General features: G+C 35.8%; 1 protein-coding gene across 1 annotated transcript in view; it reads left to right on the top strand.

Moving 5' to 3' along the window:
* The window catches only part of DIAPH2 (diaphanous related formin 2), a gene marked incomplete at its 5' end in the record, with an annotated part of 1,076,033 nt that overhangs the window by 497,078 nt on the left and 557,440 nt on the right, over positions 1 to 21,515 (top strand). The window contains 1 exon segment of the mRNA XM_014583678.2: positions 805 to 899. Within this exon segment, the coding sequence (XP_014439164.1) occupies positions 805 to 899 (95 nt within the window).

The raw sequence follows: 21,515 nt of genomic DNA, 5'->3' as shown, positions 1-21,515 counted from the left end.
TGCTCACCTTCCCCCCCCCCCTCTGTGTGTGTGTCTCTTTCTGGTGAGCTCACATGCCCTACAGCAAATAAAAAAAATACTAAATAAAATTTAAAAATATATTTAATGGCAATTAAAATGGAACATGTAATTGAAAAATGCCTTCTGAATTATTGTAAGCTATTCCAGGTATAATTTATTGAATTATATCCAATTAATCCAGCAATATATCCAATATGATATATATCCAATTTAGAAAAAGTTGACAGGATAAATCATGATTCAATATATAAAAAAGCTAATAGTATACCACATGAATATTGACAGGAATGAAGACTCCATGGATGATCTAAGAACCTTTTTTTTTTTAATGTGGAAGAATTGCAAGGGAGATTTTTTTTTAAATTTGGTTACTTTATTGTCATTTGTGAGAAAGACTATGTTAGATTTGTATGATAATCTCCACACCAAACTTTCCATTGAATTAAAACTTTAATATGAATTAAAAGCTCTAAGTTTTCATGAGCCATTTTGTATCAGCTCAGTCTAAAACTTCATAAGCATAACATCAGGTGTGCTATTAGTAGTTTTATTTTGTATATTAATATACGTGTGTTGTAAATGTTAGAACATGAGATAAATAGGTCATTTTGCCTAGATGAATTGAATAGTTCATTAATCAGAAACAATTTTTGTTTGTTCATAATCTGTAAATTAGTATCGATGAAAGAAATTTCATATTTTGAGTCTATGAAATAGGAATCAAGTGTTTTTTAGGACTTCCAGATTTTAATGCTATTTTAATAAAATGAAATTTTATTTTAGCTATCTTCCTGGGATCATATCGCATGCCATATGAAGAAATAAAAAACATTATTCTGGAGGTTAATGAAGATATGCTGAGTGAAGCCTTAATTCAGGTAACTTGGATATTTTCTTTTTTAAATTCATTTTTCAATTTTTTTAGATTGATATCTTTTTAATAGAATTGTGATAAAATATTATATATGTAGACAATAAAAGTAAATATGCCAGATGGTATTGTGGTATTTTTTTGCCAATAATATTAAAAATCTTTATTGTTTAAAATGAAATTATATTGTCAGCTCTTTAGGGAATGTAAGACAGACACACAGAGATATTCTTGCATATAAATGTCCCTTATACAGCAAGCTTTTAAAATATGTATATAGACATTTATTATCTGGATTTTTTTCTATTTCATTTTATTTGTAAAATAAACAATATACATATATTTTGTTTCTCTCCTGAAATTGAAAAAGACTGATCCAGTTGGGAGGAATGAATTGCTTACAATTTGGAGATGGCAGTAAATTATGTCTCAATTCTTGAATTTGCTGATTTAATTTTAGCCACTATGCAGTCCACCCAGCTGCTTGTAAAATTACATTATTATGCTAGATCTTGGATTGTACTCTGGGAAGGTACATGAAAGAGAATCGTAAAGCATAGATACTGCAGAGAGCTACTTTGTGCTTCCATGTTCCTGTTTCTGTGTGTGAGGGTTGACCTGCACCTGTCTCATCTCTTCCTGTTTTCTAGGCCTCCATTCCTTTTTCTAAGTCTTTATCTCTTCCTCCTTTTCATGTGTCCGTACGTTTTACCCCTTCTTTCTTTACCCCACCAATTTGATGCCTTCTTTTCGTTTTGTACCTTTTATTGGCCGAGGACCTTCCTTTTTTAAAGACAAGCTTCCTTTCCTTCTCGGTATGAAATACTCTAAAATTTCTTCTTGTTCCTTACCATACTCAATTAAAACTCATTCTCTTAGTTCTGTTTATAAGAGGAAACAGTCTAATGTTAAATATAATATGCATAATTGGAATCGTGCTACTTGAGTACAAGGCACAAATGGTAACTCACCTGAGTTACCACGGTTACTATTGCTTTTACTTACAAAGAGCAGACTTCTGAGTATCTTCTAGTAAGGAGAATGCCCCTGTGTTGAAACTTTATATGATTTTCCAGGCCCCAGCAGACCCTACTTTCACTCAGGCAGGAGAAAAGAACAGAGTCAATGGCATCTCTTTCCCACTCCCATCCCAGAAATTTTGCTTCAGTGATGCAAAAGTAACATCAAATTGCCATTCCTAAGAGCTGTTTACCATTTATGTCTAATTACCATGTAGCACATCGATAATGCATAGCATTAAATATGTACCATCAGATTAACTGTGTTGTAAGTTCTATTTGATTACAGTGCTAAACTCCATCCATGCATAATCATAGTTTGTTGCTCATGTAGCATGCTTGGCTCCTTTTAACAACAAAAACAACAAAAAACAATCAAAGATATATCACTTCTCAGACACTTGAATTAACGCCAGTACTATCTCTTCTAGTACTGGTTGAGGTGCTTCCTTGCCTATTGTAGATTTTAGTTATTTGGCAAAATAAATGCCTACTGGAAAGCAAGAAAAATAATTTCATTTAATCAGGAAGCTCATGCTCAAATTTTAAGATAATTTATGAAAAATACTAATGTCTCTGTTATTTCAAACTATCTAAATTTAAGCTAAAGTCTGAGTTATCCATGGGGCAGAAATCAAAATGTCCTAAAGTACATACAGTAAATTATAGAAACATTTAAATGTACATCATGGGACCAGCAGATGGTGTAAGGTTACATTGCTGGACTCCCTCATGGCTGACTGTGGTTCAAGTCCCAGACCCAGAGACTTGAAACTCATACTGGGTGTATGTGCTTACAGTCCCAAGATACCAGGAGGAGAGTGGAGGAGAAAGAATGGCAGTGTGTCCATCCCTCCTGAGGGGTTATTTCTTGCTTTCTGTCTCTCTGTCTCTCTGGCAAGCATATGTATGCTATAGAAAAAATCTCTCTCTAAAAGGGAAACAAAACAAAAACAGTATATCTTGTGGTCGTTTGAGGATCTTTTAATATATGCAATTATATGTTACTTCCAAATACAGGTTGTGCATCCCTTATCCAAAGTGCTTGAGGGATCAGCAGTTAGCATTATGGCTGTGTCGCTGGACTCCCATGTAGTTGACCATGGTTCGAGTCCCAGACCTGGTGGCTTAAACTCATACCAGGTGCATGTGCATGCGTGCCCGAGATCCCAAGAGGAGAATGGAGAAGGGATTGCAGTGTGGCCATCCCCCCACAGGGGATGATTTCTCTCTTTCTGTCTCTCTGCCTTTTTCTGTCTTTCTGGCATGCACATATGCCCTATAGCAAAACCCTCTCCAAAAAAAGAAAAAGAAAAACAAAAACACAAAGTGCTTGAAACAAAAGTGTTTTAGATTTCAGCTATTTTTTCCCCAGATTTTGGAATATTGGTATATACATAATGATATATATTGGGGAATGAAACTCAAGTCTAAATACAAAATGCATTTATGTTTTATATACACCTCATATGCATAGCCTAAAGGTAATTTTATAGAATATTCTTGTACTGTGGTGTTTTGACTGCAACCTGCACATGAGGTCATTACTTCAGAAACTATAGTTTTTATTAGAGTTGCCACTTGGTCTTAGTTTTAATGCTTTAATCAAGAAGCACATTTATTACTATAACACAATTTATGTTTGTAAATATGTTGATAGCTATTGTAATGTAATTGGTTTCTTTTATCACACTCTACATTTTATTTTATTCTGAGAAGGAATCCAAAAGCTGGTGTAAAGGGGTCCATGATTAGAGAGAAGAAAGCTAGAAACTGCTACAAAGGTTCAAAGTAGAGGAGCTGTAAATTTTAGTGGTCTGTGGTTAAAGTGATCTTTCTGGAAGAAGTACAACTTGACTTGGACTGTGAAACAGTAGCAGGATTCATGTAGTGAGGACTCAGAAAAGGGAATGGTGTGCAAAAGTGTGTCTTTATTATTCTGCTATAGCTCAGAAGTCATAGAGAATGGCAATGATGAAAGAGCATTTAAAAGATGAGTTGATTTTCCCCAAAACATATAGCCATCTGATTTTCAACAAAGGGCACGATACAACCCAGTAGAGAAAAGAAAACTTCTTCAGCAAATGGTGCTAGGAAAACTGGATCTTCGCCTCCAGAAAAATGAAACTAGACCCCTATCTCTTATCCTTAACAAAAATCAACTCAAAATGAATCAAGGATCTAAACGTAAAACCTGAAACTATAAAACTACTGGTAGAAAACACAGGGAAAACTCTTGGGAATAGCAGAGTAGGCAACGACTTCTTAAATAAGAACTCCAAAACACAAGCAATAATCCTGAAAATAGACAAGTGGGACTACATCATCTAAAAAGCTTCTACACAGCAAAAGAAACAATAATTAGAGTGAGGAGACAACCTTCAGAGTGTGAGAATGTGTTTCCAAACTATGCCTCAGATAAGAGACTGATAACCAGAATATATAGGGATCTCTGGCAACTTAGCTGCAAAAATAAGTAAGTAAGTAAGTAAATAAATAAATCCAATCAAAAGAAGGACTAATGAGCTGACTAGTCAGTTGTCTAAGAAAGACATATGAGTGACCAAAATGCATATGGAAAAGTGTTCAAAATCTCTTATCATAAGGGAAAACCACAATGAAATACCATTTAACCCAAGTCACAATGTCTAAGATTTAAAAAGTGAAGAATGATTGATAAGTGATGGCAGGGCTACAGTGAAAAGGGAACCATCCTATACTGTTGGCGGGAATGTAAATTAGTACAGCCACTGTGGAGAATAGTATGGAGGTTCCTCAGAAACCTACAAATAGAACTACTATACAACCCAGTAATTCCACTCTTAGGTACATACCCAAAGGTGGGAAAACCCTCAGTATTAAAAACAGTTGCACACCCATTTTTATTGCATCATTAATCACAATCGGTAGGACACGATATCAGCCCCGATGTCCAAGAACAGACAAGTGGATTGAAAAAATGTGGCGTATGTACTCTGTGGAATATTACTGAGCCATTAAAAAAAACAGTGAAACTGTGACATTTGATACAAAGTGGATGAATATGGAAAATTTAATGCTTAGCAAAGCAAGCCAGACTATGAAAGATAGGCATTGTTTGTCCCCACTTAATCTATATTAAATATCTGCACTCTACTGTAGAAACTCAAAGATTGGAAGGTGTAATAGCAGGGAGTGCAACTGTAAATGCTTGAGACAATATAGAAGAGGATTGATAATAGGGATGGGAGGAAGGGGGTCAGGGGAAAGAATACCAAACATTTAACAGACAAAAATGAAAAGTTATCTGTTGAAGATAATGCATGACTTGACTAATACACATTTGTATTCATGCTGGGAAAACCATGTTGTATACTGTAAAGATGTACAGTAATTAAACGTAAACTTAAAAAAATAATTGGGAAACTAGACATGCAAATGAAAGAATTTTTTTTTTTTTGAAGATGAGTTGTGGGGTCAGCAGGTGGCATGGTGATTACCGTGGTTTGAGTCCCAGACCTGGCAGCTTTCTTTTTCACTTTTCCTCTCTCTCTCTCTCTCACTCTCTCATTCTCTTACTCTGTACTTTCTGTCCAAATTAAATTAATCAAATAATTAATGTTAAAATAATTCTTTTTAAAAAAGAGATGATTGGTTGGGGTCACATTGTAGAGGCACTGACATCAAAAACTAGTGACTTGGGTGCACACATTTTTTTTTTTTGTCTATCTGTATAAAATTTGTCTTATTTGCCCTTATAGTGATTAAACAGTAGAATTTTTTTTTTTGGATAGGTTTTTGCTATAGGGTGCATGCACTCATCAGACAGACAGAGAAAGACAGACAGAAAGTGAGAAATCACCCCCCAGGTGGGATAGCCACGCCACAATCCCTTCTCCATTCTCCTCTCAGGATCTTGGGCACGCATGCACATGCGCCCGGCGTGAGTTTAAGGCACCGGGTCCGGGACGCGGACCGCGGTCGACCACGTGGGAGTCCAGCAACATAGCCATTACGCTAACTGCTGGTCCCAACAGTAGAATTTTAATGTTATACTTTCTCATTTGCCATAGACTCTACCACTCTGACTCACTCCTAGCCCCTATGACCATCAGACATTTTGATTTTTTTTCATTGCCAGAGGGCTTGTGCACTCAACTGAGAGAGGGAGGGAGAAAGTATCCCACTATCAGATGTAGCTGTGCTCTAATCAGTTGTACTTCATGTCTGCATCCTATTGGAATTTTGGGCATGCATATGCATCCAGTTTGTTTCAAGTCTCTGATGCTGGGTTTAAAAACTACAATCAGCCATGTGGAATATAGCTCCTATGTGCCAGCCTAGATATTTTGATTTTTTAAAAATTATTTTATGTAATGCTATTTATTTATTTATTTTAATTTGGGAAGAGAGAGAAAGTGAGAAAGCAAACGGCCAGGTCCGGGACTCAGACTGTAGTCATCCATGTGGGAGTCCAGTGCCCTTAACTACCACAGCTGGCCCCAGACATTTTGATTTCTAATAGACAATTCGAATGCTAACTTATTGACTTTGAACATGGCTAAATTGTGTGTTTAAGAAAGTTACTCTAGCTGCACTATAACAAATGTCTTGGTTAAAAAAAAAACCACACATAGGGAGATATTTACTATTTCAAGTACAATGAGGCCCTGAAATACGTCAGAAGTAGGGAAAAAAGAAAAGTGGGTAAAAAAGAAAATGGTTAATTGGGAACTCTTCATAATAGGCAGGATTGGTTATATCACTGACACAAAAATCAAATCTGTAGGAGAGGAGAAAAATAAAGGATAGAGGAGAAAATTTTATGGATGGTATTGCATTCAAATATGTATTGGAAGAAAGTATAAAGGTTAGGACTGAAAATAAGGATTTTGGGAGTCATTTACAAAATGACTGCTTGAGTTTGGGAATCAATGAAATTTATATGGTTCCTAGTGAAAAAAGTGGCCAATGGAATAAAAAAAGACTACATTTCTGAAGAGCGGAGTTGGAGAGGATGGGTGGTGGTAGAGAAATTAGAGCAAGAGAGTCCATATATCAGAATACTGTGGTATGTGGCAAAAGCTAACATAGGAAAGAGGTCCCTTTTTACTATCTCAATTTTCTGTGACTTTCTTCAGTTGTTATTTCATATAGTTTCTTCTTAAAACAATCCCTACTGTACCAGACATCTGTATCCCTTGAGATGTTCCAATTACAATATTTATAGTCTTTTGGTCTCTGACTCTCTTACTGTAATGGGATAGATACATTTCTATGGGACATACAGCTTTTTTGTTTCTTTTAGGCTTTTGGATATGTTGATTGGAGAGACACACAGAGAGACAGAAAGAGAAAAGTGAGAAGTCACCCCCTAGAGGGAATGGTCACATCGTAGTCTGTTCTCTTCCATTCTCCTGTTTGGATTTTGGGCATGGATGTACATGCACCCAGCATGATTTTCTGGAACTTGAACCTTGTGAAAATCCAGTGCCCTACCTACCGTGCCACCTGATGGTTCTGGATATACAGCTTTGTGGTGTCCTGTCTGTTGCCGTCCCTTCACCTGCTTCACTTTCTTTGCCCCTTTCTTCCTTTCCTCTTTTCATATATCCTTCCTTCCTCCTATCCTGCCTAACTCTCTTATATCTTTAATAAATTATGTTATTTGACAAAAGGCCTAAATTGTCCTTAATAATACTTCAAGTGAAATATGTTTGTAGATGGCCCTCTATAGTACATGTAAGGAAATCTTCCAACTTCCTCCCTATCTCCCTCTTTTTTTTTTTTTTGGAGAGGTTTTTGCTATAGGGCACGCGCGCTCACCAGACAGACAGAGACAGAGAGACAGAAAGTGAGAAATCACCTCCCGGGGGGATGGCCACGCCGCAATCCCTTCTCCTCCATTCTCCTCTCGGAATCTTGGGCACACACGCACACGTGCCCGGCGTGAGTTTAAGCCACTGTGTCCAGGACTCAAACCACAGTCGACTATGTGGGAGTCCAGCGACATAGCCATTACGCTAACTGCTGGTCCCCCCATCCCCCTCCTAACTCCTAATAATTTCCTCATATACTGGTGTATTACTTTTCTGAAATTCTTTTGAATATCTAGTTACCAGGTATATTTGATGTTCAGGGACTACAGGTTGCCACATGATTGTGTTTTCTCAAATTTTGCATCTCAAAGCAGATGATAATATGGTCTATATAACTTATTACTGGGCACACTGATAAAGTGAATGAAGCAAAGGTCATCGAGTCTGTTCCCCTGATTCCAGGCAATGCTACACCTTAGTCATCAAAGATAGATGGGTATCTATTGATTCTGCAGGGAAAAAAAAGATTCTTCAACTTTCCTCAATTAACCAGTTCTAGAGTATAATTATTCTTATAGTCAGGAAGTTCATGCATGTGTAATAGTAGAGCTCGTTTTTGTCTCCTCAATCTATCTTTGTAATCATTGATCTATTTACGCGGCTATCGACCATCTGTATTTTATGCAGGCTTGTGAGTCTGCATGTGTTCGTGCACTTTACGAGGGTTGATGACTTTAGAAGACTACGAGTATATCAATTAAGCCTGTAATGGCATTAGTATTGTGGAATTGGAAAGCATTTTTCTCTTAAATAACAACTTGTATTCACCATGTACATTTTTATAATTCTTTAGGGAAAATGAAGCATTAAAAATGACAGTAACAATCATAAAATCTTTTTTTCATTTCTCATCATGGTGGAATAATTATTTTATTGCATGCTATTGTAATCTAAACATACATTTATCCTTGAGCTGGTATTCTTTTTTATTTTTGCTTCTGACCAGTTAAGTGATTTTTTTTTTTTTAGAAATATTTGTTTTCCTGCCTTTCTTGGTTGTGATTTTCTTTGGCTCTTGTTTGTTACTTTTAGCCTATTGTTAAAATCACACCCATTTTGAGCAAATGTGAAAAGTATGTATTTTCATTCCCTCTATAAGTTTTCTTGATTCATATGAATATTTCATTTGTCACCTTCACTGGTTGTGTTGCTTACCAAGAAAGAAAGGGTAGCTTTTAACAATTGAAATTTTCTTGTACTAATTGGATTATTTTTTTAAAGTATTTTAAAAATTCAGCCTGTTTATACTATGAACACAACATAGGACTTATTAAGCAAGATATGGCCTCAAAGATCATATATTCTGCTGCCTTGTGTGCTTTAACCTATGGTATAAGTTCATTAAAATTATTGTACTTTCAGACCATAAATCCACTGGCTTTGTCAAAGTTAGGTGAAGTTTGAGGTAGACCAGGTTATTCCTTTGTAATTGTAGAACATGGACAAGGTGCTCTAAACTTTCAAGACTCTGAACTGAGAAAAGAGAAGAAAGGATCTATCATAACCCCTACTCTAACGTGTAAGGCTCCTTCTAGACAAAGGAAAAAAAAAGTAGTTCTTCAACCCGAGAGATATGAGGCGCAGAGACCAGGCTTCAATATTTTAATGGGAAAAAATAACACATTTTTCCTACTAGCATCCTACTCATTTTTTTTAGTATATAAATTTGCTACAAATCCAGAGATTATTGGATAGATATATATTGAACAAATTATAACACTTCTCTAACTGATTATATTTGTAAAACTACTATTTCTCTTTTGTGTATTAAGGAGGTAAAGTAATGAAACCCTTCCTTTCTGTACTAAAGGAATAAATCTTTATGTACCACATGCTATTTGCAAAATTATAATTCTAGACCTCCACTGTACAGTAGAATGTATGTAGTCATCAGCTCTGTTAAGGATATATGATCACTGGGGCTATCAGGTGGCGTGGTGGTTAAGGACACTGGATTCCCACATAGCTGACCATGGTTTAAGTCCTGGACCTGGTGGCTTGCTTTTTCACTTTCCCTCTCTGTTCCTCTCTGGTCAAAATGAAATAATTCTTTAAAAAGAGACATTTTATCATTATAGTGTAATTTAAGATAATGTAGTTTAGTCGACATGCTATAGCACACTTTAACATAGTACAATATAGATATGACATAATGGTATTTAATTTCTAAAAATGTTTAGGGAGGCAGGAAAGAATCCACTAGGGATATTTACTCTTTATTTCTCAAATTCAATGATAGACATGAAGATTGTGTTATGTATATATTTTTGTATATCTTAAATATTACACAATAAATAAAAAGTACTTGGTGAGTGCTGAAAACATACACTTAAGATAGGATTTCTTGGGGCCATTGGCATAGTGATTAAGGCACTGGACTCCCACATGGGCAAGCACAGTTCAAGTTCTGATCTGGTGGCTTACTTTCATTCTTTCTCGTCTCTTTGGAGAGTGTGTGTGCCCTAGAGTAAATTAAAAAAATAATGATAATGATTAATAAAATGAAATAAATATTAAAAAGGTTATGCAACTTTGACACTGTTGACATTTGGGGCCTGATGTTTCTTTTATATAGAAGGCTGTCCTGTTCACTGCAGGGTGTTTAGCAGTCTCCCTGGTCTCTACCCAGAAGATGCCAGTAGCAACCCCTGCACCTAGTTATGACAACCAAAATGTCTTCAGACTTTGACAAATGTACCATGGGGAACAAAACTGTGCTATGTTTAGAACCATTGTCTTAAAAATTACTTTTATTTCTAAAATATTGGTAGTAAAGTTTCAGAATTGACTACTCTTCCAGTCAGTTGCGTTTATTTTCTATGTTCATTACAAACTTCATGGTAGAAGTTTTGAACATTTCATTAGTATAATCCAAAATAATACCAAAAAAAACTATGCTATGCATTAAAAAAATCTATTTCCCAGGAGTGTAAAGTGCTCATTTTAAGCTCTGATTCTGACATAGTACATTCTTATTAAATTGCAAATACCCCTAGTCAAGCATTGTTTAAAGTGCAGGACATAATTATTTTTTACTTGTAAATACAAGCAATCAGAATATGAGTTGGCTTTTTTTCTGGTATTATATAACAGATGTGTTTTTTGGTTTGTTTTACATTTACAAATTAATAGTGTCAAATAATTCACTTTACACCATTTTAAAATTTAAACATTTTAAAATCTAAAATCAAAATACATCATTTTAGGTAACTCTAACAGTACTCTGTTACTAACTACTTTGGAATCAGAAAATTGGGTCTGAATCCCAGGTTTGTCTCTTACCAGTCATGTGAATCTGTAACAACTCTGAACCCATTTTCTTTATCTTGATTTTTTTTAAAGAGATTTTTGCTATAGGGTACAAACACTCCCTGGAGAGACAGAGAAAAACAGAGAGACAGAAAGCAAGAAATCACCCCCCAGGGGAGATGGCCATGCTGGAATCCCTTCTCCTCTATTCTCTTCTCAGGATCTTGGATATGCACACACACACATGCCCTGTGTGTTTTAAGCTGCTGGGTCTCAGACTCAGAACCGCAGTTTACTATGTGGGAGTCCAGCACCCATTACGCCATCTGCTGGTCGCCCATTTTCTTTATTTTGGTAAAGTAGCTGGTAAATTTTCTGAAAGGATTAAATTAAATGACACATACGAAAGCTCCCCTAGCACAGAGCTGGTCACACAGTGGGCACACAATAAATTCCTTTTGGAATGAACAGGAACAATACACTTATATCTGACATTTGGAAACATTTTCCTGTGCTCACTTTGGCAGCACATACCCTAAAACACATTTTCCTTGAAAACTTTCAAGTGAACAGTCAACCCTCAGTTGTCTCTGTTAATGGAAAGAATTACCAGCAGGGTGATAATTCTCTTTGGGCTTGTTCCTTTCTCTGCACTGCCTGAATCCCAGAAATACCGATACCGGATAGGACAAAGGAAGTCTCTAGGAATAGTCTACTATTTTTGAGGGAATAATTCAGAAGGTACATTTTAACCTCTTTGATCCTTATTTTTTATCCTTTATTTTTTATTTCTGGTCATTTGCATGCAGGAAAAGGAAATGCAGTCTTCAGAATAGACACATATACTTGAATAGCAATAAAAGTAGTAAAGGACCTAATAGCTAAAAAAAAGCAAAGAAATGCTATAGCAAGACTGTTTTGGAAAACAGTGATAGGTGAGAATGAAGACTCTACAACACTATAAATTTTTTAATATTTTAATATTTTGAAATATTTTATAGATTTTAATATCCAACTAGAATAGATGAAACAAAGCTTTATTCATTGTTTGCCACAATTTGTAATGTTGTAGAATTGATACGAGTTATTTATGTCTTCTTTTTAGTGCTATAAAATTTAGTTTTCAATGTTTGTACTATTATTAAGCATTGAGATGGGGCTATCATAATTTGAGGTCCTTAGGGCAAATGAAAAGAAAATGTTTTGTACAGATAGCTGTTGTTTTTTATTTGTGTATTATTTGTTTAGAATTGTTTTATTTTAGTATATTGGATAATATTAGACTTGTGTCTTCTATTATATTTGGAGTCAGAATATATGAGAACTTTTATGAAATTATGAGTACATAAAATTATCAACACCTGTTATGAATAAAATTGTATTAATATTTCCTAATTTGAGTCTTAGTAGATAATATATTATAGAAACAAGGTACCTGGGGGCAAGCAGATGGCATAGCGCTTAAGTCTCTGGACTCCCACATCACTGACTGTGGTTTGAGTCCCAGACTCAGTGTCTTGAAAATCACACCAGGCATATGTGCATGTATGCCCAAGATCATGGGAGGGGAATGGAGTAGAAAGGATTGTAGCATGGACTTCCCCTGTGGGGGTAGATTTCTCACTTTCCCTCTCACTATCTCTGCCTCTCTCTCTCCTAGTGAGTGCACATGCCCTAAGACAAAAGCTTCTTAAAAAAAAAAAAAAAAAAAAGGAATCCAAGTACCTGTAAGTAAGGTACTTTTTGAAAGGTTTGGTGATAGAAGAATTTGTCATGTTAAAGACTTAATCAGGAATGGCATGATCCTTTCAAAATAAATAGTTATGATTTAATATCTCCTTTGGATTTTTTCCAAATAAAGAATCATAAGGTATAATAAATATTGAGGGACTGACAATATTAGATGGCAATGCTATATTTTTTTTGAGAAGATTGAAAATCCTCTCTTTCAGCCATTTTGAAATATGCAATGAAGTATTATTAACGATTGTTACTCTACTGTACTATAGAACACTAGAATGTATTCCTCCTGGGCAACCCATTTTCTGGGACCCCTCTCTTCTTGGGAGCTCTGATTTTTCTTCCCTCTCCTTCAATAAAGTCCCAGTTTTGCTGTATCTACTCTCTGTGTCTGTGACTCTAATTCTTCCTGAGTGAAGGACAAGAACCTGTGTCTCATAGTGACTTTCTGGGCCCAATCACCCCTGTGCCCCCTTGTTTCTGCATCAATATAGTCTCACCACACGCGCACACACACAGAAGATAAATATGTGAGTCAATGGATATGTTAATTACCTTTATTTAGTCATTCCATAATGTGTGTGTGTGTATATATATATACACATATACATATATAAAACTTGTTGTGCACTATAAATATGCACACTTTTTTTTTTCTTTCTTTCTTTTTCTGAGAGGCTTTTGCTATAGGGTGTGTACACTTGCCAGAAAGACAGAGAGAGATAGAGAAATAGAAAGCAAGAAATCACCCTCTGGGGGGATGGCCACACGGCAATCCCTTCTCCTCCATTCTCCTCTTGGGATCTTGGGCACAAATGCACACACGCCTGGAATGAGTTTAAACCACCAGGTCCAGGACTCTAACCGCTGTCGACTATGTGGGAGTTCAGTGACATAGTCATTATGCCAACTGCTGTTCCCTATGCACACTTTTTCAATTAAAACAATTTTTTCTTTGTCATTAAACTGGAGACCATAAAAAATTAAGGCCAAATAAACTTAAATTATTTGCCTTATTTCATGGGGAAGAAACAAAGGCTCAGAGAGTTTTAAGTCACACAGCCAATATGGGATCACAACTCAGTTCATTAATGCTCAGTCTTTTTGTTGATATATGTTTTTTTAACTTCAATTGTTTTTAACCCACTAAGTTTTCCCTTGCTCTGGTATGCAGATGGGGCAGTGAGTTGGCAAATATATTGTTTGACAAGAATGAAATGTAGTTACAGAATGTTTACTAATAAAACAATTTGTGTAATGTCTGTGATTAGAAATCTTAATAGAAATGATATTATCCTTTGAAATATCTTTATCTAATAAAAAATGTTATAAATATCTTTTTGACATTCATTATTTTTTGTGTTGTGAAATAGATAAATAGGTGTCAAGAAATAAAGACATAAATTTACTTAATGTAATATAAGAGACATTGGATTTCATTTCTGCATTAACAAGTAGTATTGAAAGTGTGGTTCAACTACTAATAAGGCCATCATTTCTTTTATTCCATAAGATTCAGTGACGGAACCATTTAATAAAATGAAGTCTTTCTCTTTGTGAGAAAAATAAGTAAATATTTTGACCTATATAATTTTTCATCAATGTATATAGCTGAATTCGTTGCTTCTCAGGGAAAGCAAATAAGGTTATCTTCTTTGATTCCATGAGTGTTATGACTAATTGCCCCGTCATTTTCTTGGAATTTCTACTCTTTCATGACTTATACTTAAAATTCGACTCTCAGAGTGTTGGAAAAAAACGCGTCGTTGTTTTGTGTTTCAGTCACTTATTCCCGCTATGACTTTGGGGAAGTCACTTTTCTTCTTTTATCCTTAAATTTCTTGCCTAGAGAAGGAGAAAATGAACACTTATAAAACTGGGTTGTTATAAAAATGAAATATGAGTGTATCTTAAAACTTTTACAAACTATAAATTTCTAATAAAAGTAAAATAGAGGGACCAGCAGTTAGCGTAATGGCTATGTCGCTGGACTCCCATGTACGGCAACACCGAGTCGACCGCAGTTCGCGTCCCGGACCTGGTGGCTTAAAACTCACGCCGGGCACGTGTGTGTGTGTGCCCAAGATCCCGAGAGAGAAGGGATTGCGGCGTGGCCATCCCCCCCAGGGGGGGTGATTTCTCGCTTTCTGTCTCTCTGTCTCTCTCTGTGTGGCGAGCGCATGCACCCTGTAGCAAAAACCTTTCCAATAAAATAAAATAAAATAGAATACAAATATGGATGGGTCTTCTGTAAATCTATTTTGTCCTAACCTCTCACCTTTCCTCATGATTTCTCTTAAGATAATTAACTCTCCACTAGGATGTTCAACTATCACTTTACAGAATATTAATATGCAAATAGAATTCATATTCTTATTTTTATCTCAAATAAAGACCTGTCTTTCCTATCCCCTGGAATTGTTTTCATTCTTTGTCTCTTTCTTTGGTCCTGCCTGAAACTTACCCAGTTCATCATACATCCTTACCGATCTTTTCACAGATTTATGAAATCTACTCTAACCTCCCCTTCCCATAGGACTAGATTAGCCCTTTATCAATTCAGTAGTTTTACTACTATTGTTTCCTGGCTGGTCTTTTTTGTCTCTAGATTGCCTCCAATTTAGTGAATTTGACTTTATTCAACTAGGTTTTCTTTATCTCTATCAATTCATTTTTGTTTTAAAAAAGCAAAAGAAGTGATTGTCACCTGTTTTGTTTAGGTTTTTTTTTTTTAATACTGTAATGAATCTCTAGTTAATCTCAAAGATTTGATGCATTTCTCAATCTCTTGACTTTGAATAATCTGTACATGGAGCCTTTACTCAGCTCCATGCCTTTACACATATCCATTCATCCCTTTGGCTCTCTTCCATATCCTTTGAAATATGACTTAAACCCCATATTTTCCTGGAAATACTGCCTGTGATCTAAACCAGACTGAAGATTTTCTCCATTCTTTATCAGCTCATTTCTACTATGTTATTCTAACTCTTTCGGAATGGCTTTTGAAAACGATCTTTGCATTTGATACTGACATCCTGTATTATAATAAGCAATTTTTGTTTTGGACATTCCTTTTAGTTCTTTTAGCATCATTCAGATATATAGAGTTCAGATTGCATGATAATTGTTATGTCATGTGATTTGGTGGTATTTTAAATTAGATGCTTTGAACTTTTTAGACTGTCTCTCTCTACAGGGCAGTATTGGGGTACTAGTTGATGACAGAGTGAGCAGTCACATATGAGAATGGAGCTATATATGAAGTAAAGCCAAGATTTTACAAAATTCAACTCTACTTAGCCACAACCAACAAAAACCAGTCATGGGATAACAGACATTTTAGGTCACCCTAGATTGAAATAATTCTTTTATTTATGTGGAATTTGACACTGGCATATATTGAGTTGTCAGAAAAATCATGACATATTTTCTGTATGTTTTTCTATGCAAAAATGCATCATGACTTTTCTGTCAAATAGGTATTTCAGATCCTCTCTTTGCATTTGATGATAGAGTGGTGATAGTTTGCCTGGTGTATGTTTATAAATAAATGTGAACATGTGTGGGTTTCCATTGCTAGTTGGGAAAACAATCAATTTTTGAGGATTATAATGAATACTATTGCTAGGTTTATATCTGAAACTCAGTGTTCCAAGCCAAATACACTTTTATGGGTTATTTTCAATAGATAATGTGAATGCTGCTTTAAGGGAGACATTTTACTACATACAAATGTGTCCCTAAAATATATGTTGTTTAGTTTTTGCACCCTTTTTAACTCTGTATAAATAGAATTATACTATACACATGTTCATTAATTAAATTTTTCACTTCTTTGGTATTCGTTCATTATGATGTGTTTAGCTACTTTTTTCCTACTGTGGTATATTGTTTCATAGTATGCATTTTGCATGATTCATTTGCCCATTATCCTGTCAATGAGCAATTGAATTGTTCCTAGGTTCTTGTTTTATTGATGTTGTTGTTATCACTAACTACTAATACAAATACTGGTGCTATGAATATTTGTATACATGTTCTTGGTTTTAATGCTACAAAGCTCCTAGAAGTCAGTGTTTTATTTTTATATAGATTTTTGACATAGGGGAGCATGTTCATGCCAGAGAGAGAGAGAGAGAGAGAGAGAAACTGAGAGGGAAAGTAAGAAATCACCCACATGGGGGATGATCACACCTTCACCTCTTTTTTTCCTCTCTGGATTTTGGGCATGCACACACACATGCCCAGCATGATTTTCAAGCTGCCAGGTCAGGGCTCCAACTATGGAGTCAAGTGTGTAGAACCCAGCTGCCTTAACCTCCACATAAACTGCTGGCCTAGCTGAGTGGTTTTTAAAGTGTGATTGCTGGTGTAGCATCCTCAGCATTACTTGGAAATGTTAGAAATAAAACAATTTCTGCCCCTAGGGCCTGGCTTATGACACAGTAGTTAAGAGAGCCAGATCCCACATGACCAACTACAGTTTGAATTCTGGCATCAGGCAAGCTGGACACGTGTGTGTGTGCATGTCCATATTTTTTATGGAATATAGAAATGGAAGAGAAGGTATTGTGTCATGACCAAAATAATCAGCTGTGTTGCTGTGTTGTTAGGTGCTTTTTTTTCGGGGGGGGGGGTTGTCTAGAGAGCACATACAGTTAAGTGAGACCGAGAGAAAGGAGAAAGCAGTCCCCATGGGGAATGGTCATACCACAATCCCTTCTCCATTTTGCCCTCTTTGGGGGATTTTGAACACATGCCTGTCTGGTGTGTTTTTCAAGCTGCCAGATTGAGTACTCGAACCACATCGTCATCTATGTGGGATCTGGCTGCCTTAAACACCAGGCCATGGAGCTAGCCCAAAGTAGAAGTCTTTTCTAATGTATTTCTATGATTTTTTGTTGTGAATGATGCATATTTTTACATACTGCTAATCTTCCATGTTCATAATAGTATATTTTATGTTGTGCAGATGCCAAGTGTTCTTTGTGTTTAAAGAAAAAAAAATGTGTGAACATGATATTGAGACTTGGTATGCTAAATTATCCAGGGTATTATGGGTGTTTCATGTTGACTTTGTGTTTCTTTAAACTATGAGTATTTACTTGTACGTTTGATGTTGACTTTGTGTTTCTTTAAACTATGAGTGTATACTTGTACATTTATTTTAGATGAACAAATCTGTAAGTAGTACTTAAATGAAAACAGAGAAGTAGATACTTAATGATAACCAGTCATCATGTATAACAATTTCTATTACAAATCTTTTGAATACTTGAGGTTGATTTACTTGGTGCTAATGAGCTTGGGAATGGAAGCAAACTCATGTTTATGTGTGGATTGTTTTTCTAGATAGTGCAGTGTTTTACTTTTTTGGATCTTTGTAGGAGTAGCTTTTTGATGTACCATGTTTCTTTGAATAATATGGACAATTCTGTCAGTATGCTAATTTTCATAGTCTGCATAGAATCAAATAGTTTCATATGCCCAAGCAAAAATAATCATAGAAGAGACATCCTGACTTCTAAAACTGAATGATGGACTGGGCCTCTTGCCTAGTAGTGAAGGTAGTGCAATCCCACGTGGCCAACTATGATTCGAATCCCATCCATGGTATCTTGAAAAACACCCCTGTACATGTGCATGTGTACTCAAAAACCAGACAAGATGGTGAAATTGAGAAGAAGGGATTGAAGTAGGACCACATCCCACTGGGGGGTGCTCCCCCTGTGCCCGCCCCCCCATCTCTCACTGATAAGCACAGGCACCCTCTGGCAATTACAAAAAAGTGAAATGAGGCCAGTAGGAGATGTGGAGGTTAAGGTAGCTGGATTCCACATGATTAACTGTGCCTTTCCAGTCCCGTACTCAGTAACTTGACAATCTCTATGTATGTGTATGCACAGAGTCCTGACAGGAAAATGGGGAAGAAAGGATTGAGGTGTGGGCCATCCGTCCTGGGGGGAAGAGTGGTATTCTCTCTCTCTCTCCCTCCATCCAGTGAGTGTATGTGCCTTATAGCAAAAAATTAAAACTAAAAAAGAAAAAGAAAAAGTAAAAGTGAAATGACTGGGTACAATATTATCATGTATCTCATATACCTGATTGAGATGTCTAGATTTCCCCAGGGTAATCCACAGAAGACACATTGTACCATTCTCTTTGTGTATAAACTATTAACACCCTTCATATTCTATAGTTATCTTAGATGGTAGTCGTTATTCTTTGGGTAGGGTTCTGTTCTGGAAGCATCCACATGCAATATTTTGTAGTAATGAGTTCTTGCACTGGTTTGTGGCAGTTTGCCAGAGCCATGATAAGGTAATAGCTAATGAAACAGGATGTTGTATACCTGTCAACCTACTTTGCCTCTTGAAAATCTATATGTTCCTGAGAATATCAGTTTGGTCTTTTGTAATGACAATGTATTTTATACTTTATTTTAAATATATTAATTAGAATATGTTAATTTAAAATGAAAGATACATAATTTTTTGTTTGTTTTTAAGAAAGATTATTGATATAGGGTGCATGAGTTCTCTGGAGAGACAGAGAGACACAAAGCAAAAAAATCACTATCGGGAGATAGCCATGCCACAATCCTTTCTCCTCCATTCTCCTCTCAGGATCCTGGGCATGCATGCAAACACACCCAGCATGTGGTTCAGGACACCGGGACTGGGACTTAAACCACAGTTGACTACAGTAGAGTCTACATGGGAGTCCATGACATAACCCTTATGCTATCTGCCGGTCCCAAGATATATAATTTGTAAGGGAATATTAATAACATGGATATCATTTGTATTATACTTAGGAAGAATATATTACATTTAGACATGAGCAAATAAACTTCATGTTGTATTCATTACTCATAATGAGTCAATTATTCTATATGTTCTACTTTTTCATGCTTAAAATCTCCTTTTTAAGTTAATATGGATTACGATTTTTACTTTAGAATATAAAGTAGGACATAAACAAAATAAAAGATAATTAGCACCAAAAGAATTCTTGTCACAATTATATTTTAGATTAATTGCAAAGCACATAAATTATTTTAGAAAGCACTATATTTCTTCTGCAACTAAGATCATGACTTTGGTGGGAGTTGAATTTTTTATGTACCAAGTAGTCACATTTTTTCCTTTCATAATTATAGAAGTTGTAAATATATCTGTGATCTCCACTGATCCACTTACTACAGAGCTAGAACTCTTTGAAGAATTTAATTGAACTTAAATTATGAAATGTTGAGATACTGTATGATTTCCCTAGACTGGAATTTTGGCTGGGGAATATAAAGGAAGGTTTCAACCTGAAAGAGGTTTTGCCAGGAAGGATTGTCAGAACTCATGACTGAACAGTAATTGGCAGTTTGAAAGCTTTGAAGATGGAGAGGATGCTAGTCCTGTTGGCAGAATAGGGCTGTTAGAAGCTGATGAGGATTAGGGCTGAGGGCGTCAGAGCGTTCTCCGTTAGGTTTGTTTAGTTTAAGTTACTGATGGGACATTTGGGTAGGAGTATCAAGTAAAAACATAGAATTTGAGGATGAGTAAAAGTGGTCAGGGATGAAGATGTTCATTTTATGTTATTAACACTGAGGTGATATTGATCCTGGGATAATCGATGAGACTTCTAGGGAAGTGATTATAATCTGAGTATTAAATCTCAGAATTTCAAGCCATTTCTTTACAAAGAGTTTTCCTACTTTGGCCAAATTAGAGATTAAGTAGGTAGGAAACCTGTAAAACCCTGCCTGTTTGTTAAAAAAAAAAAAATTACACTCCAAGGTCAGGAATTTTCTCATCAGGTTTTACGTCTTTTATTAACTAATGCTTATTTATTTAATTTTTTTACATTTAATTACTGTATACCTTTAAAGCATACAAAATGAATTTGCCCAGCATAAATACACTGCATACTAGTCCAGTCAAAGATATGACCATGCACATTATCATCTGCAGATAATTTTCCAATTTTGTGTCTGTTAAATGTTTCCCTTCCCCCTGTCCCACCCATTCATTCTCTCCTGCCCACAGTTATCCACCCTTTTCCTATACTGTTTTTTGAAAATAGTGGCTGCATGGAGAGGCTTGCAAAGTTCCTCCTGAATGCTGTAGGCTAGTTAATTAGCATTTTAACATACTTTAACATGTTGACTATTTGAGTCCAATTTAAGAATTATACAAATGTTAGGAAATTCATATCGAAAGGAGGGAATTGTACCATCACTACCTGACAGGACATATATCTTGGATTGAATAGAAAACAAAACACTGTCAGTCCTGTTTGCTGATTGTGGTCCCACTGTGTAAACAAAAGCATACACATACCTTTCAGACCTCTAATCTAAATGACAACAGAATCTCCTGTGACTAATATGGTGGCAGTCATATTATAGGCAGCCAGGATATATTGGCTGGCTGGTTGGCTGACTGAAAACAGAAAACTTAGAGCATAGATCTAGGCCTTGGTATCAAAGTGTTCGCCTTTAACTCCATTTAACTAAAAGAAAAGAAGAAGAACACATGAATGTGATTAAAGAACTTTAAATACACACACACACACACACACACACACACACACACATTCACATACCAACTTAAGCCATATACCATAAGAAAGTGTTGAAAACATGGCATAATAAAATAGTTAAGGAATTGAGTTTTCTGACCAAGCAAAATGGGGAGGGGTGTGTTAAGATGATAGGTTTAGTCAAGAATGGAAAAAATGTTTCTTACTCGGATTTTT

Source organism: Tupaia chinensis, unplaced genomic scaffold (genome assembly GCF_000334495.1).
Source record: "Tupaia chinensis unplaced genomic scaffold, TupChi_1.0 Scaffold144482_1, whole genome shotgun sequence".
Taxonomy (NCBI): Eukaryota; Metazoa; Chordata; class Mammalia; order Scandentia; family Tupaiidae; genus Tupaia; species Tupaia belangeri.
This window is presented reverse-complemented; position numbering and strand designations above follow the sequence as displayed.